Raw genomic sequence first — 25,999 nt, 5'->3', positions numbered from 1 at the left:
AAAGAGAAATCAACCTTTCCCTGCCTTCCTGTACTTTGTGATTTTGTTTTGTTTTGTTTTTTTTTTCTCCAAAAATTCTGTGCTGCCAAATAATTGTTTTAAGTTATTGCCTGGGGCTTTTTGTTATTTTTATCCCACTCACCTATTTCTGTGGACTAGAAAGTATATTCCATACACAACACTTGTCTACCTACTCTTCCTGTAATACACTCTCAGCTTTAAACCGTCTACACATCACAGGGTTTTGTTCATTAACAGCTTAGATAGCCAAGGATTTAATCACTTCATCCTCAGTAGATCAAGGATGCCACCAATAAGCTATGAATTAACTGGCTATGTGCTTTTCTTAATTTCCTTTTCTTTGGAGATCACATATTTTTAATGTGAATGTAAGGCTCAGCCTTGCATAGCAAGATCAGTGTTACACCATTCCCTGAAGTGTTAAGAGTGGGCTAATAACTCCTTTTTTGATTTGCCAGTTTTGGACATGTACTTCTAGGTGGGACTCTTTAATATATACACCAGTGGTTGATAACACCATATCTTGAACAGGAAGATGAATTTTTCTGTGCTACCAACATGGACTAATACACTATTTTAGAGTATTTTGGTATGACACATGGCTTATGTCCTTATGTCTATGATATCTAGGTATTTTTTCCACCCTCTTAGGCTTGTAGACTCCATATTTTACTATGAAAGAGAGTTCTACAATTTAATTACACGTTTTGTACAAAATATTTCCATTTAGCAGTTCCAAACTGTCTCTTCTCTTTGAGTATAAAATTTTTGGCTCAGCTCCCATGTTAACAATGGGAGTGTCACACATAGTCCCTAAGTGTTAGAAAATGCTTTCTTTACTCTCCATGTATAAGATGTATCTTCCAATCTTTATTATTCATACACTCTTTTAATTTCTGGAATAGCCTTTTCTATTGTTTTCACTGCAAGACCGGTGTAACTGACAGCATTCCTAGGGAGTTCACAAACCCCAGCATCCTTCCTCAAAGCCTGATTCTATTTTTACCTATTCTAGTTGAGTCTGTTATACCAGATTAAGAACCTTTATTCCTAATAACTGTTCATTAGCAAGTATTTTGTTGCAGAAGTCTGACTCGAAAGTAATTCTTCATCCTGGGGAGGGGAAAACTCTGTAGCTGACAGTAGAGATGTCACTAAATATGAAGGTACAACTGACTTCCATCTCATTAGTTTTGGAGATGGTAGAAACTGGGAAGGGTCAACCTGTTATTAGTTGACTGCAGTACCTCTGTCAGGAGAGTTCTGGATGTAAAAAGGAAAAAAGGTCATCTGTCTGTGCAGACAGGAAAGGAAAAATTCTAGAGAATTTGGATTATTGTCCTTATGCATTTCATCCCAAGTTCAGCAAGAATTCAACCCAGACAGGTAGAGAAAACCTCCAGGATCTCTGTTCAAAAGGGTCAACCTCTTCTGACTTTAGGGCATAGAGCTGGGAGGACATCCTTTTGCATCCAGGGTGTGTGGCATTTCCTTCATCTTCTTGGCTTACTGCTCAGAAAGAACTGCCTTGGCAATCAGAATGCTAAGGCAATACTGTGCTGTTGCTAGGCAATAACTAGACAATTTTTGTGCAATTTTCTTTCTTCTGATGGGTGATGTAACTGGTCTAGATTTGTCATCTCACTGAAGTCCTTATCTGGGCAATATGTGGCAAGAGACAAAGCTGATGAGATAACAGGAGTGGTACAATTAGTATTAATTAACCCAATACATCAGGAATACATGGCTTACACTGTTTGTTTGACAAATCCTGGCTGCTTGCTCCAGAATTAAAGTGTAAACAATTTAAAACATCACACTGCTTTAGGGATGAAACAACCTCTCAATTTCAGATGCTAAAAAAGAAAATAGTAAGCTGAAGGAAGGAAAATAGTAAAGCAAAGAGGAGTGACATAAAGATGTGAGAAGGTTTAAACAATCATGTTTGTGGTTTTTTTTTCAATATAAGTACTTAACTGTTTCCAGGTATTAATAATATTAAGTTATCTGGAATTCAGTAGTGTCAACGTTGGGCTATGTGACTGTGACCTAGTCCTTAGTATATATTCAGCCCAGAATGTGCTATTTACCTTCTACAAAACAGCATCATTTGAGTTATTCCATTTGCCAGTGAAATATTACAAAGTCTAAAGTACAACTCAACTTAGCAAATACTGAGTAAAATTGAAGTGATTCCAAAGATTCCAGACTTGCTGTAGCCAGGGGCAGGTACAATGCCCACGCAGCTTGGCTTAAATATTCATTTGTTGTCATTATTTGATCCAAAGGATTAATTTCAACTTTGACATCAGATAACCAGAGGGGTTTTCTTCCTGAGCGGTAACATCAGAAGGGCTTCACAAATAGAGTCTGGCACTCAGTTAAACGGTTTGGAGGTGGCAGGTAAACTTCCCATTCTGATGCCAAGTCGACTCTTTCTGACATCCAAGCATGCCTTCTGTGAGTCTCATTTTTTTGTAGGAGGTCAAGAGATTTAAGCCTTAAGTGAAGCAGGCTGTAACAGACACGGATTTTCATCACCAGTGGGATCATGACCTTGCAGTGTATATTGAATTTAATACTGTAATGGATGGGATTTGTAATAAAAATTGCTAGATGTTTTGTGGATGAGTAATAAAGAGGAGATCAGAGTACAGGACTTCAAGAATCCACAGTGTGAAAGAATTTAAAACAGTACTTAATTCTTGCTATCTTTTGGCATTTTTTTTTTCTTTGTTTGGAAAGCTTATAATAAAATTCAGACCTTGCCCATTATTTAATTACTTTGCTACATTTTTTTGGAATTTGTTAGTAGCTTAATAGGTAGCTTGCATAAAATCCTACAAGTGTTAAATACCTGTTTGTGCAGCTAGGAACACAGTGGTATTCCTTCTGTCCTAAATGGTGATAAAGTAGTGATTTCACTTTTTTAGGGCCATAGACTTGGATTTACTTTCAGCTCTTGCTACATATGTAACCATTTTGACAGCCTCATTTGAGTTTTCAGAAGACACCAGTACTTGCTGCTTCGGTTACTCTAATTTTAAATGGAGTTTTATTTTATGGTCTTGTCATTAACCTGCTCATCTTTCACCAGCAGTAAATAGTTACCAGGGAAAAAATAATAAAAATTAAATAAATAAATTAATTAATAAGTTTGAGGCTTAGAAAAGAGCATTAACTGCTGTAAGGCATTTTTTGGTGGTTGTGACTACTGACATGGAGGTTCCCTATCTTGTAAAAGTATGAAGGTCAAGCAGCCAGACCCACTGCATGTATGGGTTTGTGGGGATGTGTCTGTTGCTTCCACCTGTCCCAAAGAAATGAAAACTGCCCGAGACTACCAGGGCTGGGTTTGACAGCAGCACCAGCATGCCTACTGCTAGATTTCCTTCCATAAGAGAGATGGCACAGTCCAATTTAGGGGAAGCATGTTGTGTGTTGCACAGGTTCAGTGATAACCTTCCTTTTCTGAGAAATGGTGTATTTATTTCACTACACCATTTAGTACTCTCACCCAAATTGTCAGGTGCCAAGATTCCCTTTCATGGGACTCCTAGGAAATTCATGGTGAGACTCATGGTTTAAATGGTCTTTCAGGGATTAGTGAAATTAAGGATTTCAATTATTACATTTGATCTGGCACACCAGTGAAAAGAAAGCCTTCAAAATGGCACAGGAGAAAAGAAATAAAACAATTACATGGAAATAAAGGTTCTGCAGACATCAAAGTTCATATGCTCATAGGAGGTTTCCTATTATGTCAATTAAATCCTGGTAAAAATAAGTTCTCCTAAAATAGATGCAGCTTCCTTGTACTCTGTGGACAGTGACATCCTTTGTTGTTATTTCTATTATTAGTGGTATTATTTTGCTATGTTCTGCACCATATTTCATGTCAGCACTCATGCTAATTTAAAACCTGAAATAAATTATATGAATTATTACAGTAATATATTGCATCATAAGTGTTAATTCTTGAACAGTAGCAACAAGCCTAAGTTAGTAACTAGCTTAGACAAGCATGAAATCACAAAGGACAAGGACACATTAAGATCAGCAAAGAAGAGGGGAAAATCCTGAAGCTTTCAGTGTAAACTTGAGTAACCATGACCTTTAAAAAGTTTTCAGAAATTTGTCTGCTCTCAGAACAGACATCCTGTGAATGTATCACACAGTTCTTTATTACACATCTCCTTTGTCACCCTCTATCCATATACCTTTTCAGCTGTTGAAAAATGCCAATATAAATGTGCTGTGAATTGTCTGTGCCACATAAATGTTCCTTTTCTTTTCATCCTTCATTAGGACATTGTGATTTACAATGACCAGCTATTCCATTTTGTGTCAGTTACACCAGAATGGTGGCATTACTCTTTGGGTTGCAGCATAGGATACTGGCAATACAAAGTACATTTTGCTTGGCAAATCTTGCTGAAGAACCCTGCTTTGGGAAGTATCAGAAGAGTAAAGTGAGAACTTCAGAAGTTCCCTGTTCAGTTTTATACTTTTCTAGTCAAAAACAGGTTGTAGACTTTGTTGTGATGAAACTGTGGCCTGGACTAGGGGAACGTTTGGAAGAGACGAGTTTATTCCAGCAGCTTTTAGAGTGATATCCTATGGAAGATGTAAAAGTGCTTCTGGAAAGGCATCTGCTGGTCTTCATGCTCCAGAAAGAAGAAGCAGACACTTATCTAAGCCCTTCTATTCCTCTCCTGGAAAGACCAGTGTTACTAACAATGCAGGCCATTTATACTTCTCGAGAGGAAAGCAAATACGGCTTTGCACATGGAGTACATTAAAATGAAATTTTCTTGCATTTTGGATTGAAAGGGAAGGATTGCTGCAAGTCAGTGATACTGGAGGTGTTTCAGAGCAGTTTCTTGCTACATCAGAAATGCAGTCTGAGAGGTGAGGACCCCTGCAACCTGGAAGCGGCATCACCCAGCTCCCCACTGAAACCAAAGACGAGAAATAGAATTCTGCTCTCAGAAATCTAATCTTGCTCTTCAAAAGCTAGCTCTGTCATGTTTTGATAATCATGAATTTAGATGGAAAACAGTACCGTGGTCAAAAGGAGGCTAAGATGTTGAGAGGAGCCAGCTCTGATGAATGCTGTGTGAAAGATGGGAAAGGTCTCAGGCCATTAGTGATGACTGATGCTGTAGGAGAAGCATATAAATGATGTACTGACATAATAAATTAGGGTACAATTTGAAGCCCCTCTAGACCTGAGGAATATATCACAAATCAAATTTCTTTTGAAGGTCTACTCTTTACCTAGCAAGAAGGACTTGATGGGAATCTCTGTCAAATACCCTCTTGATATACAGTGCTTAAATGCTGTTGGGTGTTCTAATTTGCAGACATTAGCAGACTGGGAGTGGTGACGTTTTGGCTGTTAGTGGAAAGGAAATCTTGTTATTGATGTTAGGCACTTTTTAGTTGGGAGCATAGGTTGTTTTGGCTTGTTTTACTTTAGAAGAATAGCTTTGAGATATTTAGAGAAGCACATCACAAGGTCATGATCAATTTCAACACAATTATTTCATGATTTAAGTAGAAGAGCCTAATGTGAACCCATTTTTCTTTGTTTTCTTGAATAAAAATCAACTGTTGAGAAGTACTGGCTGAAATTTCTGGTGGCTCCTGTAAATCGCCTGAGCTGTCAGTGGCACACGGCAGCTTTCAGAGGAGAATACCGGTTGTCTTTTGCACTTGTTAGCTATTAAAATTTAGTCCTTCAGGTTTTGAGTGGAACCTGTCCTGAAGCATTTATCTGCCCTTACATGGCTATATTATCACCTGGACTGCCTTGTTGGGTGGATTCAGAACTAGGAGAATGGGAATATTGTCTTGATTTGACCTCCTGGTTGGTCAGGGACTGGTGGACTTCCTTTGCCCAACCAGCAAACTTGATGCAGTCAGTGGGGCATCCTTCTCTTGTCAAATGCATGTGACCTCAGTGCTTGGGAAGTGGTGCGGAAGGGTAACTAAACCTGACTTCTGGAGTCACTATTGAATCCAGATACTGAGCAGTATTTTTCAGATTCCTGTGGAAAGGTGTACTAGCCATTTTGTGTGTGTCTTCCCATTCATATCAGAAGTTCTCCCCTTCTTGATTCATTCCCTGTTTTTAGCAGTTAACATTGATCAGTCCTATCATCACACTGCTAGGAGCAGGCATTCATTGCCCTTCATCCCTTGGATGTATTTGTTTTCTTGTGGGCTAGTGTGTGCCATTCAATATTTTGGATATCCTGGATACTTATGTACTAACATACAGTGTCCAAAGATTGCTTCTTTTGGTGTATTTGAACTCAATATGTTACTTAGTTGAAACATTTCATTTTAGCTGCCTGCTTCAACCTGCCTTAGATTTTCTTGCATTAAACCCACTGGTTTTCATTAAATCAGATGAAGCTGCTGTCTTTTTTTTTTTTTTTTTGGTATATTGCCTATTCTGATAAATTTAGTCTATTTAAGAAATTGATACAGCATGTAAAACTGTATCTTGTGCACATAATGGAACAGAGTAGAAAATGAGGAACAGTTTTGGTACACAAGTTCTAAATTATTTACTTTTTTCCATAAAAAAGAGTGCAGAAAAAAAAGAATCCTGCTTTTAACTTCTTCCTCTGAGTTTACCCATCTTTCTGTCTTCATCCCATTTCCCATGTCTTATGCAATGAAATCATTGGAACATTCAAATATTAAATCTGAAGGAAACTAAGGATGTATATCTTCCATTATAGCTCCCTTAATATTTTCATTTCCTGTCCTTTCGAACCAAGTATTTTTAAAGAGCGATGCTGGAGATGGATTAAGGCATCAGTAAAGACACTGGGGCATAACCTGAGCAGAAGCATATTTTTTGCCTAGCCATTCCATCACTACAGAGCCAAGAGAGAAAATTTTGGGCTATGAATCAATGGGAATATGATCTGGATGTTTAACAGGAAAAAAAATAATCTACAAAAGCTGATTCTGTCTCAGTAGATGTGTTTCTTTCAGTAGGAGCCATAAGCCTCCAGCTGTCCTCTGGCTTCAATTTTATTTGAGTCAAAAAACAGTTAGAGAAACATATGTTGATTGCAGAAATGACTGGTCAGAATGCCTTAAACCTGATTTAATGTGGGATTTATGCCCTGAAGATTTTTATTACAAATGTAACAACATCTGTGTATAGCAACTCATGGTGTAGGAGTGTGTTGCTACCTTTTTTCTGCAGCTGGTAGAGCTGCAGACCTTCAAAAATTTCCAGTACAGGCTGGGATGAGTTTGGATCCTCCTTCAGTAATGGTGAAGTAAATGCATTCCTTGAACCTACCGCTCATTGCCAATGGCCCACAGTTCCCTAAATATCTAGTAGTGAATTAATGGGTTTGAAGGAAAAGATGTATTTCAGAGTCTTTGTTTAAAGAAATCTTTTTTTTCTGGACAAATCAAATCAAACCTGCTGTGAATACCAAGGAGCTTGATCTAGGAGCTGGTTTGCTCCTTTAGCTACAAAATACTTGCTTTGGGGTTGTTTCAGAACACAGACAAGATATTGAGAATAATGTATACATGGTGTTTAACACTGGTTTAAAATTTTGTTCCTGATTGCGTAATTTATATGACTATTTTTTCCTTTTATTAACAGCTTTGGGGTTTTCTTCCTTTCACACATAGTTTAGGTAATATTGCATCTATATAAATCAATATAATTATGACACATATGTATGTTATTATTTAACTATTGCTCTCTAGGGCATAGTTATGTCAATCATATTTTATAGAGAGTTTCTATAGACTGTTATAATCATTACAATCTGTTCTGTGGGAAAACCCTACAAGTCAGTATTGTCTTGGTGTTTCAAGCAGCAATAGTATTGTAAGAGTAAATAGTGACAGAATCTCTGAATAACATGTTCCTGTAAGCATTGCAGGAAATAATGCATGAAGAGTATGAAACTAAAATATTGAATAAGTGAATAATCTTTATAGAAGATATTGTTGCAAAGACTTTTTCAAGTCATCTAGCATGAGAGCCACCTGTGAATTTATGCCTGTAAATACAAACATATATTAATATGCACCGGTGTCTTTTGGAAACCTGTTAAATGCACATTTTGTGCTGTCTTGAATTATTTTGTATTTATATTGAGTAGGCTGTGTTGGATGCCTTCTTCTCAGAACTGCCCCAAAAGGAGTACAAAATTGGAAGTTATATGCAGTCATGTTTCACCAATGTAGAGCAATCTAAACTTTAACTACATAAATCATTTATTCAGAATGATCTCTCTATATATTCCTCCTAGTAAATATCTTGTTTAAAACTGATACTTTTTATTATAACATTGATGTGATGAACAACATTTTGTAGATCTCTTCTCAAATAATTTTCACCCAAAATTTTTTCAGAGGGCCCAAAACACAAAGAGGGCACGAAACAAATAATCTTAGCATTGTTTGGCCCATTTCACATCATTACCTTGTATGCCAAACATTGCTAGTTTAATTGCAGCAATAATTTGTGCCGACCTGTACCAGATAAAAAACTTTCCCATTTATTATATCATCTCTTAGGACAGGTAATATAACCTAGAATATGTTCATTAGATTTTTTTCACTTAGATTTTTTTTTCAGAATGTATTATTGCTATCCAATCTTTCGGCACAGTCACAATTAATCACTAAGTATTACAAGGTGTCTCATTTTCCAGCATATGCAAACATTGCCAATCCACAACTAAGAAACAAGTAACCCCCACTTTTTGCTTTTGCAGCTTTAGGGTAAATTAAACTGTGAGGAAAATGTGAAGGTAACATTTAGACCAGGTAGTCAGTCCCCTGGTAGAACAGTTTAAAGGTATCTGAGCTCAGATTTTTTCTTGCATTTACAGTATTTATTTAGCGGTTTGACCACTACATATCAAATGTGTGTTTTGTTATCTGAAAGTTCAAACAACACAAGGGAGATTCTGTCCCTCCCAAATGCTTAGAATAAAATATTTTGTTCCCTAAGGTGCTCTAACAGTAGTTACAGAAGGAGCATTGTTAATGAGCAGATCCATCTTTATGTGCATTTGAATTATATGGTCTCTTTTTTTTTTTCTTTTTTTTCTTTTTATAAACACATGAAGTACCAGTTGTAGAAGATGTAATATGGGCCTTAAATTGTGAGTCACAAGTGTGTAGGTCGTGAGGGTTTAAGAAGATTCCATGAAGATGACGTTAATGTCAGGTTTTAACCAGGGTTATAGAAAAGTGAGAAGAGCAATTGATAAAGCATCAGAGACAGAGATGCCCAGGATGAAACTCTTGGAATATTTCTATCACAAGCTCTAGAGAGTGTAAAATGCAAAATTTATAATAGATTCTACCCACAACTTCTGGCAGCCTGAACAGTAAGGACATAACTAGGGAAGATGTGTTGGGACATCAGCAGGAGAAAGAGCAAGGAAGACTATGTGGATGGGATGGGGAGTAATTGAGCAGCTGGAATTTAATACATTTCTGTAGGAAATGCTGATAATCAAATCATATGAAGGAATTGCCTCTCTCACTTGGAAGGCAATTTGTCTTGACAAGCCCTTTTAAAGAGAGTGTGTGAAAAGCATAAGGGAACTGAGCCTTTAAGGAAGGATGCTGAGAGCGAGTGCGTGTATTGCTTAATATGGCACCAGTGTGTTCAGTTTATTGTTATGTGAAAACCTTTTTTCTCTCTCTGTTGGCCATAAGAAATATCCTCAAAATCTTAACAGGACTCTAACCGTAGATATTCAGCAATAAAAACATTAAGTGATTTAGCTCTGCATCCTGCCACAGTAGCTAAGTTTTCTTCAATGGTGTTTTCTTAAGGGTCCTTTCAAATACTTAGGGATTTCTGAGCTGTTTGTATAAGGCCCTAAGACAAGTCATAAAAACATAATCAGGTTGTTTTCAGGATGCTGGGATTTTAATAAAATTCAAAGTGATTCCTGCTCACTTCTCCCATCCAGATCAGGTGTTCCATTCATCCCCTCACAACAGAAAGATATTTCATAGGGGCCTGTTACTGCTGTTGATACTTTTTTCTTGTGTTTATCATAAAATGAACAGGCCTGATGAGAATGTTTGGTATAGATGTGGAGCTGCCAGCTTGAAATGTTGAAAAGTGATGGTTGTCAGCAATGAGCTTTAGTTACCTCCCTGAGGATAATTCCACACATCACACTGACAGGACATTTCTGCTGATGCTCAGTCTAAATATTAATGTGCTGCCCTTCCTTCTTGTCATACCTCCTGCTGGCACCCTGCATTACTCCTGGGTGTCTGTACCTTTTGAATACATCCACTGCTGCTGTTTTCCATTCTCATTATTTTATTCCTTTCTTGATCAGCCTTCCATTCTGGAGATGAGGTCCAAGAGATTCAATATTTGCAAAACTGAGTATTTTCAAAGATGGTTCTGGAACATCTGTGTTCTGACAGCCAGCAGATGTCCACACCCAAAACTCCTGTGCTTTGTGTCCTCCACAGACTGAAAGGAACACAACATAGCAAGGTTAAAGGCTATAAAAACAAGTAGAAAGTAACCTCATATTTTTATCTTCATTTTTTTAAAAAATACTTTACATCTCTTTGGTATATCTTAATTAGTTCTCCCAATTCAAAGACAAAAGTTGGAATAATCATGACAAGTGTGCATCCTTGAATGTAGACCGTTTGTTCTCATAATCAAACATTGCCTCTGCATGCTTTCTATGTTCTATATTTGCAAAAACTCCTGTCATAAAGATGACTATCTTTGGATGTGTGTAGTTGCGTGAGTCAGTAAATTGTTTATTTACACACCGGGAATTCACTGAGGACATTGAGGAGCTATTTCCTCCTAATTAGTTCCCCAGATTCCTCTTGTAAAAACCACAACCTTCAGATTCAAGGAGTCTGTTTGGGGTCATTATTTTCGTGAGAAATGTACTTACCACCAGTCCAGATTACCCAGAAGGGAGACTGCAGGGTAGAAGGATGTTGTGTTGCACGTTATATTCCATGATTGGTTCCAATTACTCAATTTACCCAGTATTTTCAGAAAACAATCCTGAATCATCAGTCAGGCACATCCTACTTCCAGTGCTGATGCCAGACAGTCATTTTCCCTCAGAGCATCATTGAACATGAGCTCTCCTCAGCCTGTTTCATATTTTGATGAACTAGATGGCTGCAGGGAGTGTACTGAGATTTGAGACATTTAATTTGAGATGTTGCTTCCATGGTGGGTAGCTCTGTGGGAAAGGAGTGGACACTACAGATTTCACTCAGCAGAGATTATCAGCTTGTAAAACTTACCGTCATATTTTACCAAGCCACTCTAAATGTCATCTTGTCAGATAGGTAAGCTAGTGCAAGGTGGTTTATCTTGCCTAGTCTTTGAAAGGAAACCTACAACCAAACCTAAGATAATGCTTAAAGAGGTTGTCATCTATTGAGTGTGCTAATGAGACAAGCACTATTGTTTTGGTTTTTAGTTCAACAAATACTTCCTCAAAACCAAAAATCCTTCATTTTAGATTCAAATTGCAGCTCCATCTTGTGTAAATGTGTTCATTTTCACCTGTCACAAGACCTTTCATGCCGAGCATCTTGCGATTCTTACACTGTGCTCGTTCTTCGGTAACTGCTCACACCTCTACGCTTCAGCGCTGTCAAGCGCAGCTTTGTGGGCTCATTTATCCTGGCGATGCTCAACTCAGTCTAACAGAGTTGTAGGCTCCTTGAAACACTGGCCTTGGGTTCTCACAGCCTAAATCCCAGTGTTTCTTTTTGGTCTTCACAGACCCCAAGACAGTTCGGTAGACCAGACGCTGCAAGTTAAGTTGAATTACAGGTGTGAAGCACTGCACTGCAGGTGTGTTCAAATGCTTCTTCTGAATCAGTCTTATTCACACCTGTGCCAGCCTCACTGCAAGATGTTTACAAACCGAACAGCTGCCAAGGGCTGCAGAGCTGACTGCATAGCAGCGGTGCCCACCACGCAGTCCTATCACCTAGCACTGTTAACCCATAGGTGGCTGTGAAAGGAGACAAACACTGCCTGGAGATAATTCCCCTTTTAACAGGAGCTGCTGCAACATCCCCTTTGGAAACAAGAGTTTCTTGGCCTCTCTCTAATTTATATCATCTTGAAAAGCTTTTTCCAGTGTTGGGGAAGTATTTTTGGTCTACTTCAGTGGGAGCTTCTTTGACTGAAAACTCATCAAAGGCCTGAATACATAACAGAAATAAACTTTTCTATTGATAGGAAATGCACTTTTTTTTTCTTTTGTTTTTTAATCTTGTGATTATGCAAATATCTTACAGACAGGTCTCTCATATTTGCAGTCATAGGAAACATGATCTTGCAAGTGTTTCTTGCAGTCTCTGAATTGCACATCTGCAACACAAGTCCTGCATCATTATAAACACAGAACAGTTGGAAATAAAGAAAACGAGAAGGCAACAAAAACAGCTGCTGTGCAATTTGTAGATATTATTTAGTAAAGAACTGCACCCACATTAGATGCCTTAGTATTTGCCCACCTCTTGAAACAAACTGAAGCAGCAGCCGCGGCCAGCTCAGGCATGTAGGAAATGCAGCCACACTGACTGCACCCTCTCCTGGCTGCTGTGCAGACCACAGACGGATTTGACTGATTTATTTTTATCTTTTTTTAAATTTATTTTTTCTATAATTTTTTATTTCTCAGCTATAGGAATAATTTTCTCAGCCTGGAATAGTATTTGTGAGCAAGAGTTTTATAGCATCATTATTAAGAGTAATAGGAAATGTGGGTGTCCTGTTCATCTGCAATAGGAAAGAAAGTAAAAGGTCTGAGAAACAGAAAGCTGATGAATTCTTTAGTCTTGCTAAACTATTTGTTGAGAACCACTGTGCTCACTTTCTATAGCAAGGGAATGCCAAAGTTTGCCACAGAGAAAGAGATTAAGCTGTATTGTGCTTATTCTGAATGCTAGAGACATAGTTCATTAAGTTCTGCAAATGCCAGATGTGTAAAAAAAAATAGTACTCTGCAACCAAGACCTTCTAGAAATTTGAAAGTTAAAATTCAAAGTCTTGTCTTTCTGGGTGCAGGAGTCGGTTTAACCACAGATAGGTATTCTGCAGTATTTGTACGATAAACTTTCAGATTCCAGCAGGTCTCGGATAAACAACAACTGAGTTTCCAAAGCCCATGTAGAATGTGTGCTGTAAAATGACCAAAGCATCTAGAGGCTAATGTATTCTTCTGGGCTATGACATCAACTGAACGTTCAGGCATTTAGGCTACTTCAGTTTCTCTTCTGCCATTTCTTTCTCTTTTCCTTTTTTCCTTGTCTGCCTACAAGGATGTCAGCTAAGGCTTCCTGAGGTGGTATTTTTCTGTCATGACAAACAGAGGAATCTGCAGATAGTTTGCACAGAATAGAGGTGCTGTTTGTGTCTCCAGTTTTCCAGTGGAACTTGTCAGCCAGGTATTGTGTAGATCTGGTACTATCATGCTTCTATGTGCAGACAGAGACACATGATTGAACATAAACCCATTGCACGGCTATAGGATGAAAACTTTTGTTCTTACTCTGCTACTAAATCACTAGAACAATGATTTTACAGGAGTAATATTAATGGGCTGTAAATATTTGCTTTGTTATACTACAGTGAGATTTTCAGAAATCACAAAGGATTTTATCTGCCTTCAATTTAGTTTATTTAAAGTAATTGTATTTTTAAAGCAATTAATGCCCCCCCCCTCACCTGTTAAAGATGACATTTCTTCAGGTCCCTCAGCTTAGGACCTCTTTAGTGTTTCTGCTTTGGAAATTCTTGAGAATTTTTATACTCCCTCCTTTCTCTGTATATTACTGCCTGTACATGTCTGTTTTGTGTGGTTTGTCTTTGCACAGTGAATCAGATTTCCAGACATCACAAGTTTCAAAACATACCAAGATAAGCAGGTGAATGTATTGCTGCTTGTACAATGGTATTTTTCTGTTGATCCTATCTCCTGGATTTCCCATCACTATTGCCGCTGATTAATGCCTGCAGAATACAGGAATGTTGCTTTTCTGAAGTGTCTTTCTGTTGGTTTGTTATCTTCTACTGCTTTATTGTAGCAGAATTTCGTAAACACATTGTATCGACTCCTCCACAAACCCGTCTGTCCCACACTCCTGGCTGCTTTCAGAGGTCTGTCAGTGCCCCGCCGCAACACGGCCTCACCGCTGCAGCTGCAAACAGCTGTGCTTGCTGGTGCCACACAGCTGGGGCTGGCAGAGGTGGCAGTGCCAGTGCCAGCTCCACAGAGCCCTGCTCTGCTGCCAGCTCAAGCACTGCCTCTCCACCTCCCTTCTCCTTCCTTGCTTGGTAACCCCCAGTCTCCTCTTCCTTGCCATGGGAAGAATGAGTCTGCCCTAGTGACTGAAAAATCCAAATGGATTACATAGAGTTAAGAATGGGAAAGATAAAATAAGTTGCTCAAGCTCTCCACCTGGTTGCTGGCAAAGTCAGAGCAGGGACCTGCCCCTGGTCCCAGCCCAGCACCCAAACCTCAGTCCACTCCTTATTCCACTGCAGCTCCCCTAAACCAGGCTTGGTGGTTTACTGCTTCTAAAAGTGTTTTCAAATTGCATCTTTTTCAGTTGTCAGGAATTGATTAGAACTGCATGTGCTTTAATTAATGGATCATGTTACTTAGTGTGTCTGGAAAGAAATTTTAATAAACATCTTTGGCACTTTTGGCCAGTAGCCATAATGACCGTCAGGTGAATTATGTCGGTCACCAGGTTATCAGTGCACTCAGAACTGGGGGCAAACAGATGCTGGTAGTAAAATCATGGTGTATTTCACAATCATCTTCTTACTCATTGATTTAAATAAGGACCTAAAATGCTTTATCTCTACTGACTGTCAAGGTTACAGCAACTCTTAATTCACAGAAGTTGAAGCTTTCCTTGCTTATGGAAACTGGCTGGTGAAACAGTAAAAGCTGTTCTGCAGTAGATACATGCAGAAAACAACTTACTGTTTTTACTTGCAAATGCTAACAATCCATCCTATGTGCTCATTTTTTGTGCTGAGGTTAGATATTAGGGAACAATCAGAATTCTCTGAGATTCCTCCAACTTCCATTTCATTACATCAGAGATGAAGTTGGCCCATAGTTCCCTGTCATTTGCTTACTGGGTCTAAAAGTATAAACTGCATGTAGTACTGACTTAGAGCACCAGCTCCCATGGGGGATGTCCCCTTTAAAATTCAGTACACCATTAGTAGTATCCAGTACGTAGTCTTTTCAACTATAGATTTAAATTAATTTAAGTTTAAAAAAAGCTGGGAATAGATTGGCTTTCACACAGTGTAAAGAGAAAACTCTGTATAAATGTTTTTCATAATTTATAAAAGAATGTCTAGCCCATACTTACCTGTATTTGGTCACTGCAAACCAAGGCACTGGTAGATTCTGACTTCAAAGAATAACTGAAATTTTGAGAAGGAACAAAGTCATAAAACTCTCCTGGGACTAAAAGTTTTCACAGATGCATAAACAAGGAAATGGATTTTATAATTAATTCAGAGTTCCCTGGCAAGCACAAGTGTTGTAATGTGTAATGTAATCTACTGATTAAGTTCCAGTAAGAATGCTGGCAATGGCTTTCTTTATCAAGATCAGCCCTTTAACAGCACCTAAAATAACCTGAAATTCCAAATCTCTGAATAGCCACGGGTGGACTGTGCAGGTCTGAGCATCTAGAAAAGACAGGACAACAGGTGAGAGAGGGGTGAGTCTGTAGGAACAAGCTTTGTGTCATCCCTGGGTCCTGCTTGCTTCCTCTCCCCGTGTCCTCGGGCGTTGTGCCTTAGAAACACAAAACTTTAAAGAAAATCACCTTTGAGAAGTACAGGCTGAATGGGCATTTGAAACCTTCCAGCAAAGCTTTTAATCCAGTAGGATTCTACTTCACAGAATGCTTTGCCATCTATCAGGCCATTGGTCATAGCTGTTAATTAAATGAGAATTCAAAACAAACCTACAGTTCAGAGATAGAATGTAGCCAATACAATGTTACAGTACAAGGCGCTAGTGATAAAAAGCTAATGTCAACCTGTATGATGTCAGAATACAAATTCTACCAGATGACCAAATGTGTGGTTCCCATCATGGGCTGGAAGAAAGAAAACTGCAGACCCTGACCACTAAACTCAGGTGTTGCAGAGGACATACAGGGTGTGAGCACAGGCCGGGGGGTTTGTGGAGAAGAGCGAATGCCATTAAAGTTAAAACCCCTCTGACTATGTGCATCTTGTTTCCTTGACTCTTGATACCTGAAAGTCTGAGCATGCCTGAATTAGTTCTTTGCCATACAAGCAAAGCACTGGGGTGGTTTGTTTATTTTATGTGGTTGTTTCAGTATAAAACAACCATACTAAAGCAAATTGTATCAAGTGATTATGAGTGTTTGAAGTGTCTCAGGGACTGGCAGTCCCCTGAATCTTTGTGAAGAGCTTTAATGGCTGTGCTGTAGTCAGGGATGGCTTCTGTAAGTGGTTCTCTTCTTGCAAGGTTAAACCAAATGAATGGCAGTAACTAAGCAGTTGTAGCCAAGTAAAGCAGCTTATAGACAGGCATTGTAATTTCATTAAAGATCTGGAAATCAGGATCAATCTAAAGAATATAAATGGATAGAGGTGAGTAATCTTAAATATGTTTCATGAAATCAAAGAAAATATTTAATGAAGATACTTGAAAGACACGATTTAATGACCTATCTTGAGACGAGCAAATGAATGAATATTTAGAACCCTACATATGTAAACAATTTCACCTTTCCTGACTATTAGAAAGGTTAATCTTTTTCTTGAGAAATAATCTGATAAAAATCTAACTTGAAAGAAAAACATATTACTGTCTTAAGTTGTATCTTTCAATGCCTCATGAAACTTGTGTCACTTAACTTTCTTACTAGTAATGTTTCAGGTGCATATTCTGTATCTCAGGGGTGTATTTTAACTTGGATTGCTAGTTGGTAACTATTTCTTTTTAGCTTTTGATTGTGTGTTTTGCTCTTTTTAGAAGTTAGGTGCTTAGGTGAGGGTTGTATGAAGGGCTACATGTTCTTAAAATTGAGAGAATGGGGCAGAGTTAAATTTGAGAATATTGCAGGATGCTGGACTTTCTTTCCTTCCATTATTTTACTAAATGCAAATAACATCCCTGTCAAGACTCAGCCAAACTAAATATTAACTAATGCCATCCTTCAAACTAGTTTAGCATTCCTTAGATTCTAATAAAAGTGTAAATTCTTGATGTGCAGCATACTGAAGCATACTTTAGACGATGCTAATCGTCTAGAAGCTCTTCTATTCCTTGCTTCAAATGAATCAAAACACTCTTTGTGTATGTATGTACATATCTGTATGTATGTATAGATATGTATATGGGTCACTCAGGTCTTTAAAGCAGGGATATACTGGATGTGGACTGAATCAGTGTCAGAAACTAGACTAGTAATGCAGTAGTATCAGGCAATGTTGTTACCATATTTCTGTTCATGCACAGCTCTTACTAACACATCTCAGTATAGAGGGATCAGTCTTGTACTTTGTTGTCCCAACCCTATATCCCTTTCCAGGCCTGCACAATCCTTTCTGCAGCTGAAGGCAAATATTTTCAGCCTCCCCCTCCCCACCCCAAGTCAGTACTCCTCTATCCCCAGTAATACCTTGGATTAGAGGAGAGCTGTTGTGCTACTGAGGTCCCTGGAGGGAAGAATTAAAGAGAAATGTTTCAGCACAGAGGAGGGGAGTAGAGTCAAAGACAGGTGGGAAAGTTCAGGAGAGGGACCTCAATCCTGGGGACAGGCCAGAGCAAAGGTGATGCTGTGTATGGACTGATAGATAACACGTATCACTGCTGTGACAGGGAGTCACAGAAAAACTTTGCTCCAACAACTTGTACCATTTCTGCAGAAGGAAAGATGGGTTAGGATTCATTGGAGTCTTGGTGGGCAAAGGTGGGATTGTAGCAAATTGAATGGAAATGATCTGCTCCTGCCCAAAAGAAAAAATTGCCCAATTATCCCATGAATATAGTTCACATAATTGGTAAGGGACAATAGGCTTAAATATCTCTTGGAACTCTCCAGTGGGAAGTTCACATGCTGGCTGGGGGAATATGGGCAAGATACATCTTCCTTGAAGGAGCAGGAGGAAAACCTTACACACCTGGATTCCAGTGGCTCAAATGACATTAGTGGTACAGTTACTTTATGTGACCATTATTTCTTACTTTTCAGTGCAAAAAAACCCCAACCCCAAAGATAAAATTACTCCAGGATTTTATGTGGATGAGGAATGGCAGAATATCTCACCTGGTATTGTCCTCTTTGGAGTTAGTTTTCAGGCTGTCGCTTGATCTGTGGCTGGTGGAAAGTGATTTATATTCATATGCACATTTTCTTTCTGACTTTGAAACCTTTTTCCCCTCTTTATTGCTCCCTTGAGAATAACATAACAACAGGAACAGGATTGTTCTGTCAGCAAAGAGTATGTTCTGCCTTTTCTTCCCATGTCTGAGCACCATGTGCTTTCGGTGGCAGCCAAGGAGTTAAATTTCAGAGTATTGAAGGATGCTGGACTTTGAAAATGAATCATGGAGTATAATAATTATTGATACTTACCAGGTGAAAAATGTGCCCAGGGCACCATTATTCCAGGAAACAGGAATGTCACGGGATAAACTACTTCTGTGGCCTGTCATTCCTGCCATGGACATTTAGATAGAGCTTTTCCGTGGGACTCAGAGACATAACTAGCTCAGCGTGGCTGGGTCTGGCCTTGCCTCCCCTAGGATGTGCTCTCAGGTGAGGGGTGTAAAAGCTTATCAAATTGTTGGGCACCTTCAGACTTTGCCCGAGGCTGGATGCTTGGAAACAGAAGTGGGTGTGCTGTGCTTGATTAGTGTCAATGTTTTAAAATTGGGTAGATGGTGACGCAACAAAGTACACATTTTTAACACAATGTGAAAGGAAATCTCTCCTAAAATAACAGAAGATGTTAATGAACACTCTACATGAGGCTTAACTCGGGATCCTTATAATCTTTTAGTGTGTGATTGTGGCTGTTCTTAAAAAATGAATAGGCCTTTCAGGACTCAGAGGACTATTTTTCTTTCCCTTCTGATCTGGCCTTCCTTTCTCTCCCCATGCCCCGAGCTGTCAACTTCCTTTCTCCCCTGTGACCCTAGAAAACATGAAGGCCAGGACCAGAGAATACTTCGGGGTTTTGGTTTTTTTTTCTCTCGACTGAAAATAGAAAGTAGGCAATGAAAAATAATTAAAAGATTTCAAGCCAACAGCAGGAAAAAATGTCACGTGCACCTTGTGTGCAGACAGCGACAGACTGAGGAAGGTGATGGTTCCTTGCTCAAGGATCCCCCGCGGGAGCGCTGCCCGCAGGTACGAGTCCGTAGGCGGCACCAGGCGCGCAGGTGGGCGCAGCCTTTTTACCCCACCTGAGCAGCACTTCGTACCCCCTGCGCGCACAAGGGCGCTTCACGCAGCCGCCGGCGGGGCACCCCAAGCCCTGCTGCCCTGCGGTGGCACCTCCCGCATCGCGGCGGGAGGGGTGCCCAGAGGGGGGGTCTGGCCGGGGCTGGGGCGGTGCGGGGCCGGGGTTACCCGCGCTGTTCACCGCGCCGCCGCTGGGGGTATCTTTGTACCATTTTTCATCCAGCAGCAATTTGGAGTGGAAACGTGTAATAGGGGAGGAAAAAAAAAAAAAAAAAAAAAAGCAGCCGGGCTCTCGGCGGTTCGCAGCGAGCCGTGCAGCCAGGAGCCAAAAAAGATTCACACCCCCTGCACCCCCTCCGGGCTCACACCGGCACCCCTCGGGGCACCGTCGCGGCTCCGAGATCACCCGCTGGACATCAAGAGCAAGGGATTCGTCTGGAGGGCAATTTCGGATCGGGGGAGATCTATTGGATGAGTAGGATTATCTGCTCGCAGACGGAGAGAAGTAGCGTTTGATCATTTCTATTGCCTGCCTGATGGTCGGATTTAAATGGAGGTGGCTCGGCACGGATGAGGCTGAATTCCGGATGGGGGATTTCCAGCCCTCCTGCCCCCCGCCCCCATCCCAGGAAAGGGGAGAAAAATATATAAAAATCGATATAATTCGGAAGTGTCCGGGGCGCGATTGAGAAACCTCTAGCTCACAGCGGCTGGGAGAGAGCCGGAGGAGGCGAAGCCAGTGAATTACAGTTTCAGCTGCGATTGCAGAAAAGCGGCCGTGAACTGGTAAATACTTTGATGCTCTCGGCGTGCGGGGCGAGCCCGAGCCGGGCTGGAGGGGAGCGGCCGGGCCGGGCTCTGCGTCCCCGGGCAGGGCAGGGGGACTGCGGGGACGGGGTCGAGCCGGGGGAGGGGGTGTGTGAGCTGGGGGGTTTGCGGTGCCGGGTTCCCAGCCGTGTGCGTGCGTGTCCGCGGGCGGGGAGATGGCATTTCAGCTGCTGCGACTCGGGGTGCGGGGCTGCGCGGGGGCTGCGGCGGCGAGCCCGAGCGGTGCCTCGGGGGTGGGCTGCGCGGAGGCAGGAGCCGCTGCGGGGGGTGTGGGGGATTTGCGGGGAGATTTCCACCCCGCACCTGCCCCAGGCGCGGTCCGGCTGCCGGCTCCTGCCCCCGCCATCGCCCGAGAGAACTTTTCCTGCCCCGCTGCCCCCGGGGGGGCCGGGGCTGAGCTCGCCCTCGGGCCGGGCACGGAGCGGCCGTGCAGCCCGCGGGGCTCGGCCCTGGCTCCGCACACAGCCGCGTCCCTGCCCGGGCTGCCATGCCTGATGGAGGGATTCCTTTTTTTTCTTCTTCAGACATCTTCTGGCTTGGGTGTTAAGTACTGGGTTTTCTCACCCTCCTCTTTCCCCCCCTCCTCTCCCCGTTCCTCTTTTCCTGACGATCGCACCAGAGCCTCGTCTTTACTTGCAGCAAGAAAATCAATTTTCAGTAGGTTTAATTAAAATTAATCAGTCAAATTACTTAATATTAATTGACTCATAATGAAAGCCAGAAAGTTACCTTGGAATCAGAAGCAAGGATATTATCTCAAATCATTTTAAGGATGCATATGGTTCCAGAGCAATGACATGAAAATAATTGTTCAAATAAAACAAAACAGCTTGATTAAAGTGTTGCGTTCTTGGTGCTGCGGGTGACACAGTCTGGACGAGCTATTTTCTTTTGTAAATTTGCCGACCTTTTTAAGGCATATCATTTTAGTTTGACACTGGGTTTGCTTTCTGGAAGGCCAGTTTGTTTCAGCTCTAACAACTATAGCAGTAAAAATCTCCTAGTATAAAATGGGAATATATCTTATAGAAGTTATAAATATAAAAGTGAATGGTTTTTTAGCATTTAGATGTTCTGTGAATTTGAAATGAAGCAGGGTTGCTTTTTCCCCCCCAGCATAAGTGTAGGAAATTGTTTTAGGAAATATTTTTTCCACTGTTGCCTTTCACTGTGGTAATATTTGCCTTTATCCAGAGCCTTAGTGGAACCAGACTGTACTGGTAAATTCAGAGATGATTCATATCTGAAAACGTGTATTGGTGATAATGCTCAAAATAACTTTTTCAGGCTTCCTTAAAGACCTAGGGTTTTTGTTGTTATTGTTGTTGTTTTTTTAGTTGGTTGTTTCGTTGGTTTTTACAGTAGCAGCATTTTGGATGCATCTACAGACTGTTGTTCCTAGTGAAAGAGAAGCACTGTGAGCCTTGGGACCTTTGCTCCTACTTTTTTTTCTTTTCTTTTTTTCTTTTTTTTTTTTTTTTTAATTGATTATTTTTTTATTTTGGGGCTGGCTTCATGGAAGCAAAGGATACTTATGAAATTGCAGGTACTTTATTACAGGTACCTGGCGAGTGAAGGACCCATGTATGATATAAATGAACATTGGAAAATAGAGCATTATTCAGGGCCCTGGTTTTCTAAGATATTGATTCCTGTTGACTGCACAGAGACTTGTGTGGGCTCAACAGCTGTAACACACAGCCCACTTCCACATCTTGGAAATTAGGTTTGCAGAGTCGGAGCCAGAAGCTAAGTAGCCGTGTTTAGATACACAGGTTGGGAGGTTTTGTTTCTTTTTTCTTATTTATTTATTTATTTTTCTTTCCTCTGGTGCACGATGCAGGGTTAAAGCAGATGACTTCTTAGCTACTTTTGATAAATGACACTGTTTTGCAGCAATGTTACAAAACCAGTTTTGCAGTACATTATTAGGAGAGGGTCCTTGGATACAGATAAAGAGATCCCATTTATTCTGTATATTTCATGTGAATCATATGCAGGTTGTGGGAAGAAAAATGAGGCTGAGGATAATCATACTAAGTATACTGGGAAGCAGAATTTGGCTGAACACCTCTGTTTTGTGATTAACTGAAGTAGCAACAAAAGCCATCAGAAAGTGTCCAGGTTGTTTAAGGCAATAAGTTGTGTAGAAGTGAGGAGAAGAGCTGTCATCCTGATAGAGCTGTGGTTATCTTACCCCTTTTTCTAAGGTAGGGTAAGAAGATAATATCCTGGCTGTTGATACTTAAACATCTTTAACAAAGTGGGTTTGCTCTGGATTATTTGGCTGGAGGTGGAGCAGTCTGCTGAGGAGGGTTATTTAAAGACTAGAACAGAGCTGTAGGCAGATAGATTGATTTGCAAATGAATGGAGGATTTGAACATAGTAATGGTGGTAGTTTTATTTTTTATCAGTTTGCATTTTTAGTATCCACTGGCATTCACACAAGCATAAACCACTCTAATTGTTCAAATGGAGTCTGGGGAAAAGAGAAGAAACCAGAGGCTTAGATGTGGTCTCAGTTCATATCGGATTGGCTTGCCTTTCTTTATTAAAAGCAAATATTCCTTTCTAATAGAGACGTGGAGCTGTATTACAGATCCTTGGCTAGCTTTGAATTTTTTGTTTGATGTCATATTTATTATGTTTTTTTAATCATGTGAAAAAAGAAACTATTTAAAAATTCAATAGTGAAAAAGAAGGACAAAAAGAGACAGACATTCTTTGAAAGCAAATAATGAAAAGACAACGTTTTGCTAGAGACTGAGTAGAAACCTTTGCAGATTTTTAATAAAGGATGGTCAGTAATCAGTTTGATCTAGTAAACAACATAATTTCTGATTAGTCCCAGATATCCATCCATGGTAAGTATAACAGTAATGATGAAAAATAGATCCCCAGCTGATGAATAAATGCTGTTATAAAAGCATATTTCCATTACTGTGCCCTGTTTCTGAGCTCTGCATTATGAAGGAATGTATGCACTCAGAGGGGAATGCCTGCCCAGCTACCAGTCATGGCAGAAGACTTTGGATGGGATGGAGGGAGTTAGGGGATGGAAAAAAAAAAAATGAAGCTGAGGGGGAAACTTCATCATGTATTACATATTGAAGGAACATCCTGTAGTTTGAATGACAAATTATGATATTACATTCCCCAGAATGACTATTGAATTATCACAATTACAAGGAGAAATCGTGCTGACTTCTTGGTGACTCAGCTCCACGTTTCCACCTGCCTCTGAAGACCCCACATTTTTTCCATAAGACTTTGTTTTCATAATCATTAATTGTTAGTTAATGATGAGTTGTGTATTATTCAGAGATAAAAAGTGACTAGTTGGCTACTTAGTACCACATTCAAGTTTTTCTCCCCACCCACTCTGCCATGTCCTTTTCACTAAAAGACAAAAGGTGGTGTAAAGGGGCACCATCTGTGGGAGGCCATGGGGCACAGTGCCTACTGTAAATACCCCTATAGTAATCCAGCCATGTAAAGGTCTGGGCTGCAAACATCAGGGTTTGTTTGTTTGTTTGGGTTTTTTTCCTTTTTTTTTTTCCTTCCCCGTTCCCCCCCCCCCCCCCCCCCACTGCTGTAGGCAAATAAAAGAAGAAGCCATTAAAAGAGAAGCAATTGGAGTTTCCTTTCCTCTGTTGGATTCTTCTGTTTTGTCCTCATAATATTTTCTGCATAGTCAGTTTTAGTGGGTAGTCTGTTACTTTCCACTGATGCTTAGTGTTAGGTCTTTTGCACCATATTAAGAGAGAATGTAATGCTTGGAAATTAGAAACATGTGACTGTAAAATCATAAAAATGATCAAGGACACTTTACAAATACTGTATTTCAAGTGACTCATATTCCTTTAACCGAGCTGAGAACTTAAATGGCAGTTTAAAAATGTATTTTCTAAATCTCGTCTATCACATCCTGCCTAGAGATGCCATTAGCCCACTTGTTGAACTGGTTCTGGGAATTTAATGAGGGGAAGACATTTATGTTGTATTTTATAGTTTTATTTAATTCCATCCTGTCTGAAGCTTTTAACTTCAATATCTGAACTTAAAATCATCCCCTAATTTCTGTCTCCTAGTTTTCAAAAAGGCACTTAAAAGCAGTAAAGCGTTATGTAGGCACATAGGGTTAGAAATATTAATGAGGACAAAACAACTCATGTAGGAAAAACCTTACTATAGAGATAGACTGAATATTTGGACATTCTCAAACCTGTGTAAAATTGGCTCTGTGGGATGGAAGATGGACTATTTCTGTGGAGACCAACCCGTGAGACCCCTGTTGCTTGGTTAGGAAACACTCAGTTGCTGGAGTCGTGGTCAGCATGACCAGGACATGACCACAGGGAGAGCTGAGATTAGTTGCTCTAACTTAAGTAAGTGTCTTTCTCACAGATAGTGGTAGAAAATGGAAACAGGACAAGGAGCTGAATAATAGGAGCTACGCATGAAGTCAGATGGAAAGAGTAAATCTTCCTAGACATTTAATGGTGGTATATTCTAAGCTTTTGGGAAATTTTATTTGAAATTTTTTTACAACAGTAAATATAGTCTGTGCTATATCCTATTTCTATTTCATGTGAGAGAAAAATTCCCTGTCTATGACACAACACTTTACTGCTACCATTACTGCAGACTTTATAGATCAGAGATGTGTCAGCATGTTAGCTTTAGCTGTAATGCTTTTTTTGTGTGAAACCTTATGGGCCTTGCAGCCACTTCCTCATACTGGCACCCATAAAACTTTCAAGTTCTCATATTTATTATTTAATTTGCTTCCTATATAAAGCAACAGAGCTCTTCAATACATGAATGTGAAGCCAAAAATGACAGGCAGGCATGAATGGGACTAATGAGTTTTAGTAATGCACATATTAGAAACTGCTAAAGGAAGTTAATTAAGAAAAACAAGTTAAGCATGAAATTCATCTTGGAACAAATACAAGTCAAGTCACAGATGTACAGAATGCTGCATCACAGGAAATGGACTCTCAAGTTGATAGATTCCTGTAATGCCAATATTGCACTTGAAATGTAGTGTGCACTCTACAGCTCTGGAAAGCATGGTAACACCATTCAAGAGCACTTTTGAAGTTGAGTTAGAGATGTTGGGTTTGTGATTTACAAATTATATTTATACCATTGTGGATTTTATGATGGGTTGGAATTTGATCTCAATTACCCTGATGAAATTGAGACCAGAATGTGATCAAGTAAGAAAAGCATTTGCTCTTTTGTGTGCCACAAGGAAGTTTGCTGATTTATTTCTTTTCCCCATTGTATTTTTTTTTGTGTTTGTTTGTTTGTTTTTATTCATGTTATTGAAGAGCTGGTTATTTATCTAACTGTCTAACTGTTCAACAAGGGGTTTGTATGCTTTGGAACTGTTATTGTATGGTATTCCAGATAGACAAACAAGTCATAGAGAAATCTGAGTTCATTCAAACATCTTTGTTTTCAGAGTTCTCTCTCAAGAAAAGGTAATAACTGCATTTTAGCTTTTTTTTTTTTTTTAATCTTGAATTTCCAATGCCTCAGAATAGGAAAATAAAAAAATGTCATCTTTCTTAGGAATCTGGTATGAACGCTTGCCCTAGGAGATGAACTAGCATTAAAGATAGCATT

At 39.9% G+C, this 25,999-nt stretch overlaps 2 protein-coding genes across 5 annotated transcripts in view; one reads left to right on the top strand and one right to left on the bottom strand.

The window, feature by feature from the left end:
- The window catches only part of SPATA16 (spermatogenesis associated 16), a 206,992-nt gene extending 195,649 nt beyond the window's left edge, over positions 1-11,343 (bottom strand). The window contains 1 exon segment of the mRNA XM_051626587.1: positions 11,338-11,343. Within this exon segment, the coding sequence (XP_051482547.1) occupies positions 11,338-11,343 (6 nt within the window).
- An 8,492-nt stretch (positions 11,344-19,835) lies between these two features.
- NLGN1 (neuroligin 1) overlaps positions 19,836-25,999 on the top strand; it is a 307,956-nt gene continuing 301,792 nt past the window's right edge. For all 4 annotated transcript variants that reach the window (XM_051626756.1, XM_051626755.1, XM_051626754.1 and 1 more), the window contains exon 1: positions 19,836-20,319. The gene's annotated coding sequence lies outside the window, so the exon portion shown is untranslated. The remainder of the gene's footprint in view (positions 20,320-25,999) is intronic.

This window comes from Apus apus, chromosome 8 (assembly GCF_020740795.1).
Source record: "Apus apus isolate bApuApu2 chromosome 8, bApuApu2.pri.cur, whole genome shotgun sequence".
Taxonomy (NCBI): domain Eukaryota; kingdom Metazoa; phylum Chordata; class Aves; order Apodiformes; family Apodidae; genus Apus; species Apus apus.
Note: the sequence above shows the minus strand (reverse complement) of the source record. Positions and strands in the feature narration are given on the sequence as shown.